This window comes from Meleagris gallopavo, chromosome 3 (genome assembly GCF_905368555.1).
Source record: "Meleagris gallopavo chromosome 3, MGAL_WU_HG_1.1, whole genome shotgun sequence".
Classification (NCBI taxonomy): domain Eukaryota; kingdom Metazoa; phylum Chordata; class Aves; order Galliformes; family Phasianidae; genus Meleagris; species Meleagris gallopavo.
Window position 1 is genome coordinate 85,983,077 of NC_139406.1, and position 17,447 is coordinate 86,000,523.

Below are 17,447 nucleotides of genomic sequence, written 5' to 3' on the forward strand. Positions count from 1 at the left end.
TTAGCATATTAATTTCTGCACTCTTAAATCTCCTACTGCATAGATGCATAATTTTTAATGTGGGTGAATAAATTCTCACTTCTGTTTTTAACGTGTTTTGTGGAGAATGCAAAAAACGAACAAACACTTTCTACCTATAGTTACAGTATTTCTTGAGAAGTAATACTGCACCTTAGTGGGAATTGTTTTCTTTTTTTCTAAATCTCTTTTCTCAACTGCTTAATTTGAATGAAATGTCATTAACTTCTTAATGGTGTGATGTGTGAAGTGCTTGAACTCAGAATAGCTTTCAATTGCCTTTAATTTGTTGAAGTAGTTCAAGTTCTGTGTTTTGAAAAGGGCAGTTAGGTGGGCAAAGAGACAAGAAACAAAAATAAAAATAATTAAAAGCATGCATCAAAAATGGAATGTGGCAGATGAGATGCTCTTCCGAAAAGGTTCAACCGTTCACTGCTTGTGGTGCCAGTGTTCAGTTTTTGTATGGTGCCAGGACTTCAGCTTTTGCAGCGTGAGGATAGGCTTCAGAGAAGAATTTGGGCCCTGACTGCTTTTAGTTTGTCCAAAATAGGGCATGGTTTCCCTGGTTTTGCTTCTTGTGTATGTAATTCTCTCTTCAATTTAGTATTTTTACTGTCCCTGTACCACATTGATATAAACAGTCAACCTGATTCCCAGTCACAAAGAGAAAAGAAGTAATTGCAAATGACAGTATTTGAACTTCAAAAAACCTGTTAATAATACAAAACATTCACACTTTTGCACTGCAGTATTCATTGAATCATAACTTAAAATTAACATGTAAAATACTGTTGATATTTGCTGATTTTAATTTATCGGGAGATACTGCAGTGACTGAAGAAATGGCAGATGTGGTTTGGGGAGCTCTTCCCACTCATAGCTTTTCTTTCTCTCCCATAATGTCAGGATTTTTTTTATCATTCTTTGCTATCAATAATACATTACTGTAATCGAAATAAACATAGCATTAATAATATTAGTATATTATAATGCTGGAACGAGCTGTGTCTGGCATGGGGCAGCCCTGGCCTCTGCCCACAGGGGCCCTGCAGCCCTCAGCCAGCACTGGGGAATGGAGATCCAGCACTGTTCACTGTGGTCATTAATCACCTTCTAATTGATTGTCCCCTTACTTCTACATTATCTGGTTAGAGATAACTGTGTGGGTGACAATTTTCTAATTAGTTTGAAATGTATTTTTTTTTTTTTTAATAACTTGCTAGCCATCTGTTTCTGCAGAAATATTAGAGTTTTATTAACACCCACAGTATGGATTCAGTAGTGGCTAGGTGAATGAGATCATTAGTCTGAACAAAATAACTAAGGTTCTGCACAACTCCTTATGATTTCATGACCTCTGTTCCAGTTTTGGTAGGAGGCAATAGTTGATCAAATTCAGTGGGGAACAAGTCATATCAGTATTCCTAGACATTTATTTTTATCTTCATATGTATTTACTATTACAATGCACAGTGCTGAGTAAATATATGAATGATCTATGTAGTTCTCATATTAGATAAAATATTTGATTCTTTAGAGTTCTGTTTTGATGTATATTTGATATACAATTCTTACCTGGATCAGCAGACTGACAGTGAACAAGTGTTGTAATAATATTGTAACACCAATTGCATACACACTATAGAAGGTAAATGTTATTCAGTAGTAACTTGAATGTTATTTTGTCTTATTTCAACAGAACTGGCCCTCCATCCTCTCCTACAGGAGGAGAGAAAGAGGAAAATCCTGCTTTGCTGGCTGAGAACTGTTTCAGAGAACTGTTAGGAAGAGCAACTTACGGAAATATGAATAATGCTGTCAGACCTGTTTTTGCGTAAGTTGGAAACTTGTGGAAGATCTTACCTTAAGAGATTTTTTTATTTCATCTTTACATTCAATTCTTTCCTTCTTTTCAGCATTTAGGATTTGGCTCAGTTATTAAAACTTCTTCAGAACATTTCTCTTTTTTTTTTTTTTTTTTTTTTTTTTAAATTCACCTCTATCTTGGCTCTCCTTTTACTTAAAACTAATTATATAAGGAGAAATGAGAGTCCTATTTTGTTGATTTTAGAAGCATAGCATAATGGTTAGGATGGGTTGTTGCTACAGCTGGCCTTTCTTTTGAATGGGAGCCTGTTCAAGGTACTGATAATAGCTGCAGTCAGCGAAGAGATGAGCCAAGTTATACAAAAGAGTACTGTGTTCAGACTTCTACTTTCTTGCAGTTTTCTTCCAAGACCCATTCTGATATTCTGTGAAGAATATTTTTAACAGCTTAGATACCAGACAATGGCAGGTGTATGCATATTATTGACAAATGTGTCTAAACATTGTTGCTGATATTAACTGTTAAGCATTTTTCAGTTTTGTTCTTGGAATTGTTCCAGGTGTAGCCTTTGCGTTTTCTTTTTTTCATAATAATAATAATAAAAAAAAAGTAAGGAAACAGAAAACACAAATGTTGATATAACTTAAAACTGCATCTCTGTTAGTGTCTTTAAATTAGACAGGAAATCAGGAAAATCTTCGCAAATACAGTAGTACATCTTGGTGATGAGGAGAGCTGCCTGCTCTTTGTAGATTTTCAAGATACCCACCTGTTAAGGAAATATCTACTTTTAGATGCTCTAATTCTTGCTACAGATTCTAATTTGATTCATACACTGAAAGACTTTTAAGCTACTGAAAGCCTTTTTTGAGTTACTACTAGTAAGCACAAACAGGAATTCAAAAAGAAAATTGGGAAGATCATTTCCTTAATGAGGAAACTTTTGCAACCAGTTGTTATTTGCCCAAAGGGATTAAATGTGAAGCACCACGCTACTAACCTACTTTCTCTGTGCATCCACTGTGCAAATCTGATGCACAAATTGCCAGTTACCAGAATTTTAGCATGAATTTGCAATGTTGAATAGACACATCCAGACACATGCAGAAATCCACTAAAAACAAACATTTTCCCAAGTGTAACAAGTTCCAAGTGTAGCAAGCATTTTGAGTAATGTCAAAAGAATGATGTTTGGTATTCACTCAGCAAGCATGATGCATGAGATTTTGTTGTATATGCCTATACAAGCTTCAGATCTGCTTTCTGAACATCAGTATAATCTTTTTATTTTGTTCTATAAGGATTGCTTTCATTAGTTACTATTAATGTGGATGAGTTCAGGATCTGTCAGTGTCTCTTGATCCATAAATCAGTAATTTGCACCAGTGGTTCTGCTGTTGCTTTTAATTTGAGAAACCTAGTAGTGCGCATTTATTACATGCGTGTGATCTTAATTGAAGATGGTTTATGGCTTTTGTTACTCCAGTGTTAAAATGCTTTGAAATCTTACCTAGATGTTCTATATTCAAAGAACTGTGATAGATGGGGAAGGAAATGAAACAAGATTTGACATGATTTTAACAAAATGAAATGTACTGTGCTGAAAATGTAGTTTACTGTGTTTTACAAAATCATAAAACTACAATACACTGCCTGCATTATGGCAAGTAAAATATATCATCCATCTGAATATAATATTTGGTTTTTTTTTAGAAGGAAAATTCTTGCCCAACAAATATGTTGTCCATTCAGTTATTACATAAAACATTAACTTAGGCTGTCATCTTCCCGCTCACCAATAGACTGGAAGGTAACCTAGAGCACAAGAGCATTGATTTAAGCCAGCTGGTTCAGTGAACCTTGAAATAGACCTAGATTGGTAGAAAGTGGCTTATGAATTAATTGAAACTTCCAGATTCCGTATAAAATAAGTTGAAGCATCCTGTCAGTCCTCCTGTGTTCTGAGTGCAGACTACTTTCATCTGTATGCTTTCACGTTTGCTCTTCTGAGGCATCTTTAGGTATTACTATGTTCTTTGGGAAAGTTCAAACCGAAAGTGATGCTGTAACTAAGATACATGTTTAGAAACATTGCTTAAATTGAACTTTTCTAATAAAGATTTTGTTTGTTTGTTTAAGAACAATCTCTGTCCTTGTCTCAATTCACGAGCTTTCTATTTTCACCCCCTGTGCTTTTGAAGAAGGGGAGTGAGAGAGCCGAAATGTAATGTTTAGCTGCCTGTTTGCATTAAACCACTACAATCATGTGGAATATCATGATTTCAAATCCTTTATTTTTTTATTCACAGGCATTTAGACCATCATAAGCTATGGGATCCCAATGAATTTGCTGTTTCTTGCTTCAAAATCATCATGTATTCAATACAGGTAGGTATCTTCAGGATTTGTTTTTCTCACATACGCATGCTGAGCACACGAAACAGTTAAGTGCTTAGTTCACCACGATAATACTAGACAGTAGATTATGTCAGTAAATCCAGAAAGTCCATTTCTGTTCCTTAATCTTAAGCTTTTCAAGTAATGACCTAATTGTTCTTAATGATAAGAGGTTATTTGAGATATATTTTCAATAAATGAAGAAGGTTTTTATGGAGTTCTCAAATGGTTGTTTGCTCAGCAAGCTACAGATCAAAGAACAGGATAACCGTACTGCTCTGATGTTGTGCTTGATAAAGAAATCTCTCGTTAGTTAGATCTCCATGCAAATGCGGCTGTACTGATTTTACAACCTAAGAAACAAACTTCTTATGAAGTAGTGTTGCATTTATTTATTTTCCAATGGGCAACTTCTCTCTGTTTGTTGCCAAATGACCAAAGTCTGTTTCTTGGATTTTGTCAAGCACTGACAACCAAAAGTTAAAGTTAGAAAATTCCGACTTTGTAGAATAATGCTGAGTATTGTCAATGTTTGTATCAGTTATGCTTTTCTGTAAGAGCAGCTGAAATCCTTGAACTGCAATTAGCTGGATTAAGTACCATATCATACATACTATCATAGAATTACCAAGGTTGGAAAAGACCCTATAAGATCATCCAGTCCAACTGTCCAGCAATCACCAATAGCTCTCACTAAACCATGTCCCTCAACACAATGTCTAAACATTTATTGAACATCTCCAGGTTTGGTGACTCCACCACCTCCCTGGGCAGCCCATTCCAGTGCCTGACCACTTTTTCAGAGCAGTAGTATTTCCTGACGTCCAGCCTGAATCTCCCCTGGCATGACTTGAGGCCATTTCATAGAATTATAGAATCACCAAGGTTGGAAAAGACCCACAGGATCACCCAGTCCAACCATCCACCTATTGTCAATAGCTCTCACTAAACCATGTCCGTCAACACAGCATGCAAACGTTCCTTGAATACCTCTAGGGTCGGTGACTCCACCACCTCCGTGGGCAGCTCCTTTTCTCTAGTCCTGTTCTTGTAGATGTTCCCAAGTATTTTGAAACTCTAAACATCTGTACACTGAGCTGGGTGGACCTGTTGGTTTTATTAGTCATAGTTATTTAAAATCCATATTTAGTCATGAATTGATTGTAATTAAAAAATGAAAAAGTAAGAATGTTGTAAAATAGGAACTTAATTGTGACTATAGCTGAGTGGTATATAAATATATTCTTACTAAAGTCACAGGTGAAGCTGATATTTCCTTTTTTTACTAGGCACAATATTCTCATCATGTAATACAAGAAATTCTTGGACACCTTGATGCCTGCAAAAAAGATTCACCACGAGTTCGCGCTGGCATTATTCAGGTTCTTTTGGAAGCAGTTGCAATAGCAGCTAAAGGATCAATAGGTAAGTTTTACTAAATTAATGGCATCAGGTCAGAGGATAGATATGAGAGATGGTATTTTGTTTTTCCTTCATTTTCAGACTGAAGGAAAGAATTTATTTTAAGGCAGCTTTTGTGTGTGTGTGTGTGTGTGTGTGTGTGTGTGTGTGTGTGTATACATTTTAAGTCCTACTCCTTAACAACTAGTCAAATATACTTACTTTGTCATTTGACTACTTACAGATGTGTGATCTTTTGCTTATAAAAACTTACGTTCATTTTTATGGCCTTGTGAAAGGTAGGAATTTCTTCTTGATTAGAAATCGTGAAGTCTGGGAGAACTATGTGAGTACAAAAAGTCAAGAGAACTGTTGCTTTGTAATACAGCTGCTGTGAAAGGACTAGTAAGTAATACAGGAGTCGAGAGTAGAGAGTAGTTCGGAAATTTTACCTTAGTAACTATGAAGCAGCTGAAGTAAAGTGGATTATGTAATTTAAGGTAGTGTATTTACCTGAAATAAGAGTTGTTTTTAAGTTGTGCAGGCATACATACACGCACATGCTTAATCTACTGTTCTTTTTATTGGCATTGATGTTTCTGTTGAAACATTACTGCTTTGCATCGTGAGTTTGTGTCTGAGCCTATCTGTTTATGTAAGACTGTTGTTTATATAAAACTGACTTAGCTGCAAAAGTAGACCGTGAAACCTTTTATCATATTGTGAAAATACCTCATTATTTGATCCAATGCATGGAACTGGATTTTAATAGCAGGATTTGGAAAAACTGAAATTCAGGGACAAGTGCTTGCAGTTTAACCCGTTACTGACTGGATTTCAGCAACCACTCACATTTTTTTGTATAAAACTTGCGTGGAAGGTAGACTGTCCAACAGTTAAACATCTCCTCAGCCACTTGTTCACTTTTCTCCGAGGACAGGGAGAAAATAGAAGGCAGGTGAGAAGTCCAATGATTCAAGATAAAAACAATTTCTTAAGTAAAGAAAAAACTACAAGCACAAAGAAAATGAATTTATTAATTTCTTTCCATCTGCAAGGATGTGTTTACCCACATCCTGTGTTATCAACAGTTTGAGTTAAAAGTCCAAAGCACAGCATCCCACAGACTGCTGTGCAGGAAAGTTTACTCCATCCCAGTTGGACCCAGTACAGCTTGCTAGTACATATTCATATCTGATTGCATTTCCTGATTCTAAAATAATTTCCACAATACCAGGGTATAGGCATGCTGTGTAAGTTTATTTCTACTTAGGCTGTCTCCTTCAAACACTGAATTTTACTTATTCTTTTCACCTTAACGTGATTTCTTCTTAAAATGATTTGAAAGGGCTAATTTTCCTTTTCTTAAGATATCTTTCCCTTGACAAGTACAGTCATTTCTGTGCTGTTTCCAGGTCCAACGGTTCTGGAGGTTTTTAACACCTTATTGAAGCACTTGCGTATCAGTGTTGACTTTGAGTTGGGTGATAGGCGCAGCTCAGCAGGAAGTGCCACGTTCAGCACAAGTTCTAAAGAGAGTGATGAGAGAATTGTCCAGAATGCTATCATTCAAACAATTGGTGAGTAATGACAGTAGCAAAGGCTCACTTAAAATCACTCTCCCAACCCTTATCTCAATGAGATGGTACAAAAACAGAGCTTGAATTGAAAAAGAATAATGGTGAGTAGTATTTCAGACAATACTCCTGTCTAAATCACAGGCTTAGTTTGCAGAACTGGCTTCTGAAAGACTGTTTCGATTGTTGACTGAGCAGATATCCAATAAGCTCAATGAAAATTAAAATGCTTGTGGACTTGCAATAAGTTTATTGGTTTTGTATATTCCTTGAAACATACACATCATTCCATACCTTTGATACAGCACTACTGTTATTAGTTTCATGAAAATAACCTAGGAAGCTGTATACAATAATGTGTTTTCAAAGGTATCGCTTGAAAGCTCATAGAAACCAGTATCTAAAAGTAGTAGTAACAGTGACACCCAGTGGCCAGTTGTAGTACCATGATTTAACTCTGTAGCACCTTTATGAGAGACTCCGAATCGTAGAACAGCTTAGACTGGAAGCGACCTTAAAGATCCTCCAGTTTGTACTCCCTTTCCCAGTCACTGTATCATGCTGCCCAGGATCCCATCCAGCCTGACCTTGAATGTCTCCAGTGATGGGGCATCCACAACCTCCCCGGGTAACCTGTTCCAACATTTCCACCTAGACATAGAGCCATTGACAGCAACCCTCTGACTACAACCATCCAATCTAACCAATTCTTCATCTATCTAATAATAGAACTTCCAAATCTGTATATCTCCAATGTTTAGATAAGAATGTGGTGCAGGACCATGTCAAATGCCTAAAATAGTTTAGGTTGGAAAATATCCTTTTATATGCAATGCTTAAAATCATGGCAACTATTTCTGTAAATTATTTTATTAAAGTAGCCAAACTCTCTCCCCCATTTTATTTTTTTGATATCTTTTGCTGTATTGTAGTGATAGGCATATACATATAAATTTACTGTATTATACACACACACACATATATATATATATATAATCTATATACACATACATAAATATATATTGTGAATTTATGATGCTCCTTTGCATTCACCTCTTTAAGTAACTTTAATTCTCCTTACTAGTCTGTATTTTTGCTTATTCTGTGAAGCTTTCTGGAGCAATAGTAGATATGTAGTAGACTATTTCTGACCATTACAGTAAAATTTTAAGTTAGCGTTTAAAATATATATATATTTATATTATATATATTTTTAATATATAAATATTTTTATATATGCATATATATATATCAAAAAGTCTTTTTAATTCTATGAAAGTTGCTTTTACATTACTGCACAGCAGTAGTCTCTAAGCAAAGGAATAGTCATAAAATAGTTGTATACCTCTAAGATTTGTTAGTAAATTTTAAGTAGTGACATATGAAGAGACAAAAGCAGTGACACTGTTCCACAAGAAACACAGTTCCTCAGTAATTATAAGAGAGATTTCACATATTTAACTTTCAATTTTGTGTTTAAGAAGGTGAAATTATAAAGTATTGGGGTTCAAAAAAAAAATTTGTGTCATGAAGAGAGTCACTGTGCCATTAAGCAGAAATGAACTCATGAATGTCATGCCCTAAAACAAATCAGTTTATTTAAAAAGATATGCCCAAATAGAATAAACATTTTGTTTGTCTATTTTGACCTTGCAAATGTATTCCTTAGGTTAATAAGGCTGTATTTCTCCTTCCTTTTGTGCTTTCATTGTGTTTTTATTTAGGATTTTTTGGAAGCAATCTACCAGATTACCAGAGATCAGAAATTATGATGTTCATTATGGGAAAAGTACCTGTTTTTGGAGCAACTTCACAGTCACTGGATACAAGTCACCTTGGGTTAGTATGAATTCCTACCCAAAGTCTCAGTAGGAGCTGTATTAAATGCTATGCAGAAAAAAGGCATAGCATCAGCAGCATGAACTCAGTTTTCAGGTATATCACTAGTAGAAAATACTTGATTGGATTGCTCCATGTTTCGCAATAAAACATTTCTGCTCTCCATATCTCTACAGATATTTCTGAAATTAACTTCTTACTTGACTGTTCATCACATAACTTCTAAAATGTTTTTCTCTGAGTGAAGGAAATTGAACTATGACTGTTACTTAAAGTAGCAGTGTAATTTGCACAGTTCTTGCTTTTTTGCATTCTGTATAAGCTGTTTTCAAATTAATAAATTGCAGAAACTAGTGAATTTATTTCATTTTAGATTTTGCCTTTTTTTTTAATTAAAAAATAGGAGAAAGCTATAAGTGGGCAGGCTCCTGTTATAAACTTATAATTAAAAGGTTGCCATGCTATTAATACTTTTTTTTTTTTTCCCTTGTAACTGTAGTTGTAATGTTTAAAGGCTACTTTTGCTCAGTATGAGGAAGGTAACTGAAATGGTTGCTCCTATTCTTTCAAAGCATGCAAGAATACTTTCTACCACTTACTCCTTGCTAGTTTTCTGCTCCTCTACAGTTTGCATAGGAATTTGCAGTTATTCTTCTGGCTTCTTGGTAGATTTTTGTACTGTGTCCGCACGGCACTGGCTGTAGTGTCCCATAAAAGATAGAAATCTGAAATCTGTCTGTTCCAGGCAACTTACACTTATTAAGAAGGTATTTGAAATGTGGATCCATTTAGAGATTTGTATTGCATTGTTAGTTGCAGGAGGAGAGATGTTTGGTTTTAAACTTCACAGTTTTCTTTGATGGGATTCTTTATAAACATGGGACTGAGTAGTATGTTATTATGTGTATATGTCTGCTGCAGAAAGGTTTGTGACTGCTGTTACAATCTTGCAGTACTTTACTGAAAATTTGGTCTCTACTATACAAGACATTCCAATAACTGCAATATATAACTAATGTTATAGCCAGTGAAGGTGAAATTTTCCACTGTTAGGTAGAGGCCAACTTTTTACTTGTAAAGAGACTTGCTCTTTCCATTGGTGGACAAGGCGTTTTGCACATCAAGAAAGTGGATCTTCACTGGATGAGTGCCTTTGAATAAAGCAACATACTCCAACTACATTTTCATTTTGTAAGATCTTGCAAGCAAAGCACAATGTGGCAATGTACTGATAGGTATTTAACTTCTTTTAGCACCGACAGGTGGAAAAGCAGAAGAGATGAAGAACAGGCTAAGTGATGTTATTTGTGGCTTGCTGTGATCTGAAAAATATGTGAATTCTTTTCTCTTGAGGATTTTGCAGATTACTTTTTTCAGTGTCTAAGTTTTAGAGAAAAATTGTTCTGGTTTGGTAATGGCTTCAATTGCACTTCAATTCAGAAGTCATTCAGAGCATCGATTCCTATGAAAATAAAGTCAAGCATACACGAGTTGAACACTTCATGTACAAGGAGATTTTAAAATGGAATGTGAAGATTTGCATCTGGTTCTCATTTATCATTTACTGCTTTTTCATTTGTATGTGCTTATTTCTTTAAACTTTGCTATACATGTCCTTTTCAACAACACTTATTATCTCCAAATAAGGTGCAGTTGCTCCTTACTTGTGGTCGTCCCGCAGCCCTTCCAAGACTTCAATATTTGGTTACTAAAAACGATGTTGCAGATGATGTGTAATATTTGGAAGATATGCTAAGAAATTAATTTTCCACTTTTTTCCAATTGTAGGGATTTGGGAACTAGAAGAATTCAAATCATGTTATTGAGGTCTTTACTTATGGTAAGCCTTCTTTATTTGGTATATTATAAGCATGCAATATCTTGTTTTATGTGTGCGTTTATACATCAAAATACTTCAGTCGGTTTTATGGAATTTAATGTATGTTTGTATTAAATAGAGCCGTGGATCTAGTAAAATTGAGACATTTTCCCAACTTAGGTTGCAAGTAGATAAGTAAATATGCCTCCATCTTATAGAGCACATTAATGAATATCAGTTACAATTAGATCTGCAGATCCAAAAGGAAATCAGAGAGAGAGTAGGTTGAGTTCATTGGTTTAGATATCAGTGGTAGCAACATCAAAGTGAAATCACTTTCATCCATTGCATTAGGCTATAATTTGTAGAATGACTAATAATATTTGAAGCGTGAGAATGGATGCATATTTCCAAAGTGCTAGAGTCACAGGCACTGTTGTTTTTTCTTTCCTGGTGTATTCCAAGTTACCTGTATGTAATTATTTGATCACAGTTATGTTTTTCAAATGTAAAGCTTCTATGAATTTTTCTGAAAATTGTCAATGTCACCTTTGAAGTACTTTATGAAGTACTAAGATAGTATAAAACACTTCCTAGCTTAATGAGACAACTTACTTGTAGTTGCAAAGCACATTTCTGCAGCTATTATTGATGCAATTACAGGATTTCAGCCGCTGGTTCTTTTTACATCATCAGTGATGAACAGCATACATCAGTGTTTTTATTTAATTCATGTAGAGCTAAGCAGTGCTAAATTCTGACCCTGGTGTTAGGCAGAATTATCTTAGAGATTTAATTCTTTTAACTTATTTTTCAAAAAGTCAATCTGAGGAACTACATTTAGAATGTAATTATCAGGACCTTCCCAAATGCTGGTTTTAACTGTAATATTGGCACTCTGTGTCTTGGAAATGATATTAATATGTATTATGCTGCTTGCAAAAAGACTCATAAAAACCAGTAGTATAACAAAATAATTTGCTTACATAGCCTTATTTTGTCTTTGCAATATAAATGCCACAGTTATCATGGTTTATTCAGTAAAAACAAGGTACGTCCTGCTAGTAAGATTCAGAAGTAGGTAGTGTAAGAGGCTTTTGCTTATAGAATCCTGGCTTCTGCAGAAGCTGAAAACTGTTTAATGACTAAAACAGTTGAAATAGTTTGAAGAACAATTTCATCACTAAAGCAGAAGAATGCCTTCCTGGAAAAGGAGTTTCTATGCCCGCATTGCCATGAAATGTTGTTAGGCAAATCACGTAAAATGCTGTTTGCAGATCAGAATGGGAAATCCTCGATTCTGGCTTGCATAAGAGCTGAACAGTCACTGTTACAATTTAATTACAAATAAGAAAATATTAGAAAGGACCTCAAGGGGTCATCTTGCATTCCTTTATTTAAGATAGAATATGCTCTGCCTAAGCTATTCCTGACAATATTTATCTCCCTTGTCTTTAACAATTTCCATTCACGTTGGTGTGGAACTTAGACAGTTGTTTGGGTTGTTACATAGCCTGTAGGTAGGCTATGGGAGTTCCAGATTTTGCATATAGAAGATACTGAATACTTTCCATGTTGAACTTTGTTTTAAATATTCTTTTAGGATACAAAAATTAAATCCTATCACTGCACAGAGATATGGAAGTGAATGTTTTGATACTTAATGAAATACTCAGACATTAATAAATATTGTCAAAAAAATGTAGGAAGGAATTTGTGTTCAGAGCAAAGCTTTTATTTAGGTATATATATGTTGTGAACTGCACACGTTTTAAGTAACTAGAAATTACTGAAATCCTGCCTGTGATGTGTTCTGAACTGAGCACAGTGTAATCACACGTTCAATACAAAAGAATACTTTATAATTTACATGCATAAACACAGGCAGAAAAAGTTGTGTAGGCAATTCTAAACTGTCACTACATTATATTCACTTTTATTTACAGTATTGCTGTCTGTAAAATTGGTAATTTCCCATTTTAAAAAAGATTGATTAGATTCTTTCCTGTGGCATTGACAATGCCTTCATGCTCCTTTGCAAACCAAATTCCTACCTACTTACTATGCTATAGGAATAGAGCTTGCCTATGAATAAAAGCTGTGCTGCTATAGAATAAAAATAATGAAGATAAAATTATTATATTATTACCATATAGATATGATTGCTTTTAATATGATAAGGCTTTTGATTAGTTTGTACCCCTCATTCTCTCAACAGCTTATGCTTTGCAGTTTCTGAATCTTGTTTTAGTTTAAGATGTACGTGCATCTTTCACATGTGCCTTCACTCTTTTATTTTTCCCTTCACATGAGTATACCAGCTACCATATGTGAGCATCTCACAGCTTGAAATGGATAAGTCTCTGCTAAAATTCTTACCTTCTTCATTTTGTCCAATGCAACTTCTCCCAGGATGGTTAACTTTTTATAAATTTAATAATAGTACCTGTATTTTTCCTTTTGTAAGTGTTGGTTGAGTTGGGAAATACTACTTTAAAACAGATTAGTGTTCATTTGCACATAACTTAAAATCCTTTGAAATATATAGTGATGTTAGGAAATTTCAAAACTGATACCATGCTTCCAACTGAATCCACTTTTCAGAGGTCAGGCAAACCCTGCTGAAACATTAGTGACAGCTGCTAGTTATTCTCACAGTGCACATTAATGTTCAACTGTGAACAGGTGACTTCAGGATACAAAGCAATGACGATAACTAATGCACTTCCTGCCCCATTTCTGGACCCATTACTGTCTCCTTCACTTATGGAGGACTCTGAGCTAAGGCAGCTGGTCTTGGAAATACTGCATAATCTCATTGATCGGCATGACAACAGAGCAAAACTCAGAGGGATACGGTAATTCCTTTATGTTTTCCTTAGCCTAATTTCAATTCTAGTTTAGTATCTGAATGATGAGCAACGCTTGTTTTAAATATTCTTCCAAATATTAAATGCTAATGTATTGTTTTGATAAGTGTCCACTGTTCTGTATCGTTTATTGATGGAAAGAGTTTAACAGGTGAAACTCGGTGCATGATAAATTAAATGATCTTTCCAGTATCTTTAGTTTTAAACTGATTTTGTAGCTGTTTACCTCCTTTTGGGGGACAGAATTTGCTATTTCATATAGAGGTAACTAAATCTATGATATTCGTAATTGTGTTTGTAGTTCAGCTTCTTCAACTGAAATTTGAACTTTTTGTTGGCCTAAAATGGAAATTGCTTCCAAATTTGTTTGAATAGTTCATATGTTTTGCTGTGTTCCCTTTTCAACTTTTTTGTGAAGCGTTATCTTGGTTTCCTTTGCAGAATAATACCAGATGTTTCTGATTTAAAGATAAAACGAGACAAAATTTCAAGGCAAGACGTGAGCTTCATGAAAAAGGTAATAGAAGTTAACTTTTTCATCTCTAGTTTTGGTACTTCCTTCGTGTATAACTTTGTCTTCTCCATGTTTCTTCTGTAACATAATAGCTGTAAGTATGTTCTTATTTTCATTTCTCCTTGAAATATTTCTGCAATCAAATTGTAGATCCACTAGCCCCATTTATAGTTTAATAAATCTTCCTATGCACATACAGAAGCCACTGCAGCTCCATCCTCCAAGCCCTCTTTTCTTAAAATCTAACTGTGAATGGTTGAGAAAACTTAGAAGAGAATCACAGACTGAAAATGTCTTGTATGTGTTCTCAATTACTGTTTTCTTGAGTTTTAATAAAATATATGTAATGTTTACTCTCTGAACCAGTATCTATCAGTGATTTTAATTTACATGACAGTGTCTTCAATGTTCAGTGTTGTAGGTACTTGAGAGATGGTTCCACGGAATAAAATTTTCATTTAACTCTTAGGTGAAGATCCTTGCTTATGTGAAATACAAGTGTACATCTAAACCATGATTCTGAAATCATTTCAACTCTTTGAAAGGGCAGGGCAAGGTAAAATGGTTTTCAGTTGAAGGAAGGAAGATTTAGGTTGGATATCACAGGGAAGTTGTTCATTGTGAGAGTGGTGAGGTGCTGGAACAGGCTGCCCAGAGAGGTTGTGGATGTCCTATCCCTGGGGCCTGGTCTAGTATTAAATGTGGAGGTTGGTGGCCCTGCCTCCTGGGGGGGCTGGAGCTTGATAATCCTTAGGGTTGCTTCCAACCCAAACCATTCTATGATTCTGTGATTTCTCTATAGTTAAAAAGATCCCTTGTGCAGCACTTCATTTATCGTCAGTATGATTATTTTGTACTGATTCTAAATTTTTTAGTAAAAAGCTAAATATTGAGATATGTGTGTTGAGATATAAACTCAACAATTGTAGTTTTTCCTTTATATGATTTCATTATGTTTTCAGATTTCTTTAATTAAAAAAATTATGTAGAAGCCTTGGTACAATGTCTTATGTCTAAAGTTAACTTTGAAGAAATATTGAACCTTCTTACAAGATACATTTTTACAGCACATTTACTTCTGAGTGATCTGGGTTCTGAAGAAAGACATATTTGCTTTTAGATGATGCTTATGTGGGTTGAATTTACCTCTTTAATCTCCCTACTTTCCACATGGAAAGAATGTGTGTAGTTATTAGTGTGCTCTGTTATTACACACTATAGCTTACCTGTGTGAGTTTACTTATAAATTCAGCAACAGAACAAAGGGCAGTGGACAGAAACTGAAACGCAGAAAGTTCCATACTAACACAAGGAAGAACTGTTAGAGTGACAGAGCACTAGGAAAGACTTCCCAGAGAGTTTGTGGTGTCTCCTTTTCTGGAGATATTCAAGACCCATCTGGATGCCTACCTCTGCAACTTACTGTACAGAATGTATACTTCATACTTTAGCAGAGGACTTGATAATCTCTAGAGGTCCCTTCCAACCCCTACAGTTGTGTGATTTTTGCAAACAAAAACACAACTTCCTGAAGTGAGTGGAAATGTGTAGAAATGTTTATGACTGTCTAAGCTAATACATTCTAAGATAGGCTAAAATAATAAATTCATGTTTCACAGCTAACCTATGTTGCTTTGCTTTTGATTCCTTTTAACTATGAATTAGAAGATGCTGATTTTACTAGAAAGAAATCTTTTATTATCAAATGAAGCTTCTGATGTTGAGCGCTAGTTAACATTCTCTAAAAGTCTGTTACCTTCTGAATGACCATATGGAGATCCTAAGGGAATTGTGTATAAAACTTAGGAATTTCAGTACTTAAAATTAAGTGGAATTAATCTAGACACGGACACCAAGTTATTTTCATCTCTGTCCACCTTCTCAAAGCCAGGGGACTCTTTTCCCCTGCCATTTAAGGATGCTGGTGATAGCCGTTGTCAGGGAACAGGGAACTGTTGAACTTAAGGCATTTTAGTAGTCTTTTAGAAATACTCTGTATGTACTATAAGGTCCACAAACTGCATTTAGTTTCATATAACGCCTTTCTTTACCAGTGAAGTGAATTATTTCATTAGTTCTATTTTCCAAATATACCGTATCTATTATAGAACCAACTTTTGTTGTGCTTATTTCATAATAGCTCTTATGTTCTGATAATAGCTCCGTTTTCCTCCTTTTTGAATTGAACACATACCACTATTAGACCCCTAAGTATATTTGAGAACCTATAAATCTGATTTTAGCAGTATAAAAAGGACTTTGAAAATCTTATGTATTCAAGTGAATGCATTCTTCTTGAAGAGCATATATTAAAAGTCAATTGCCCTCCTCCTTCTGAAGATGAACTAGTACTTTCAGAGATGGGGAAAATTATCTATGTCACTTGTTATAAACCTGTATCCTCTACAGATTAAGAATACTGGAGTGTTACTAAGTGGTGTCTTGTATATAAAACCTGCTTCTTTACCTTTGTGTCTGTATTTGTGTGTGTGTGTGTGTGTGTGTGTGTATTTGTGTTGAAATAATCATTTTATTACCAAAATTTGATTAAGTACAGCATTAGGAGGACATAAAAATTGCTTTTGAATTTGAGGGTCTTTCATTAGATAAACCTATGTTCTCCACTAGTCCACTAGACTATGTGCATCTTCTAACTGCCTCCTAGAAGGTGTTATTTCTTTGCTATTCAAGAAGACTTTCTTAATGCGCAAATTTGGTATCTACAGAAGAGAACACAGATAATCCTTGAAACTTCTCAATTACATGACTGTTTCAAGATCTATTTTTTATTTTCTCCTTTTCATAAATGAGCAATATCTTACTGAATACTTCAGTATGAAATTTATGTCACTGTCCGACAGTGCAATATTCATGTGCAATTTAGAATGAAGCCATTCTCTTTATAGTAGACTAGTTGTCTTCTTAGCGGTTGTATAATCAATGGATATACAGATAGTATAGTGTATCCAGGAACTTGGCTGATGTAATTGTTATATTGGAGTAAAAAAAAGAACGACACTCACCCTACCCTGGGCTCGCAAAATAGACTCTGGTGGAGTGGATCTCCAGAAAGATCCACTCTCCAGTCAGCTCTTAAATGGGTCTAGGACAGGTGGAGCCAGACTCCACCCCTTCATAGCACAGGTGAATTGCCTTCATCTGTGCTCCTGTGGCTGACCCATTG

The 17,447-nt window shown here is 35.0% G+C and overlaps 1 protein-coding gene across 8 annotated transcripts in view; it reads left to right on the plus strand.

The window, feature by feature from the left end:
- EFR3A (EFR3 homolog A) overlaps positions 1 to 17,447 on the plus strand; it is a 70,881-nt gene that overhangs the window by 36,617 nt on the left and 16,817 nt on the right. For all 8 annotated transcript variants that reach the window (XM_085221693.1, XM_085221692.1, XM_085221695.1 and 5 more), the window contains 8 exons: positions 1,718 to 1,852; positions 4,156 to 4,234; positions 5,533 to 5,668; positions 7,060 to 7,224; positions 8,946 to 9,060; positions 10,849 to 10,900; positions 13,565 to 13,737; positions 14,191 to 14,266. In XM_085221693.1, the coding sequence (XP_085077819.1) occupies positions 1,718 to 1,852; positions 4,156 to 4,234; positions 5,533 to 5,668; positions 7,060 to 7,224; positions 8,946 to 9,060; positions 10,849 to 10,900; positions 13,565 to 13,737; positions 14,191 to 14,266 (931 nt within the window). The remainder of the gene's footprint in view (positions 1 to 1,717; positions 1,853 to 4,155; positions 4,235 to 5,532; positions 5,669 to 7,059; positions 7,225 to 8,945; positions 9,061 to 10,848; positions 10,901 to 13,564; positions 13,738 to 14,190; positions 14,267 to 17,447) is intronic.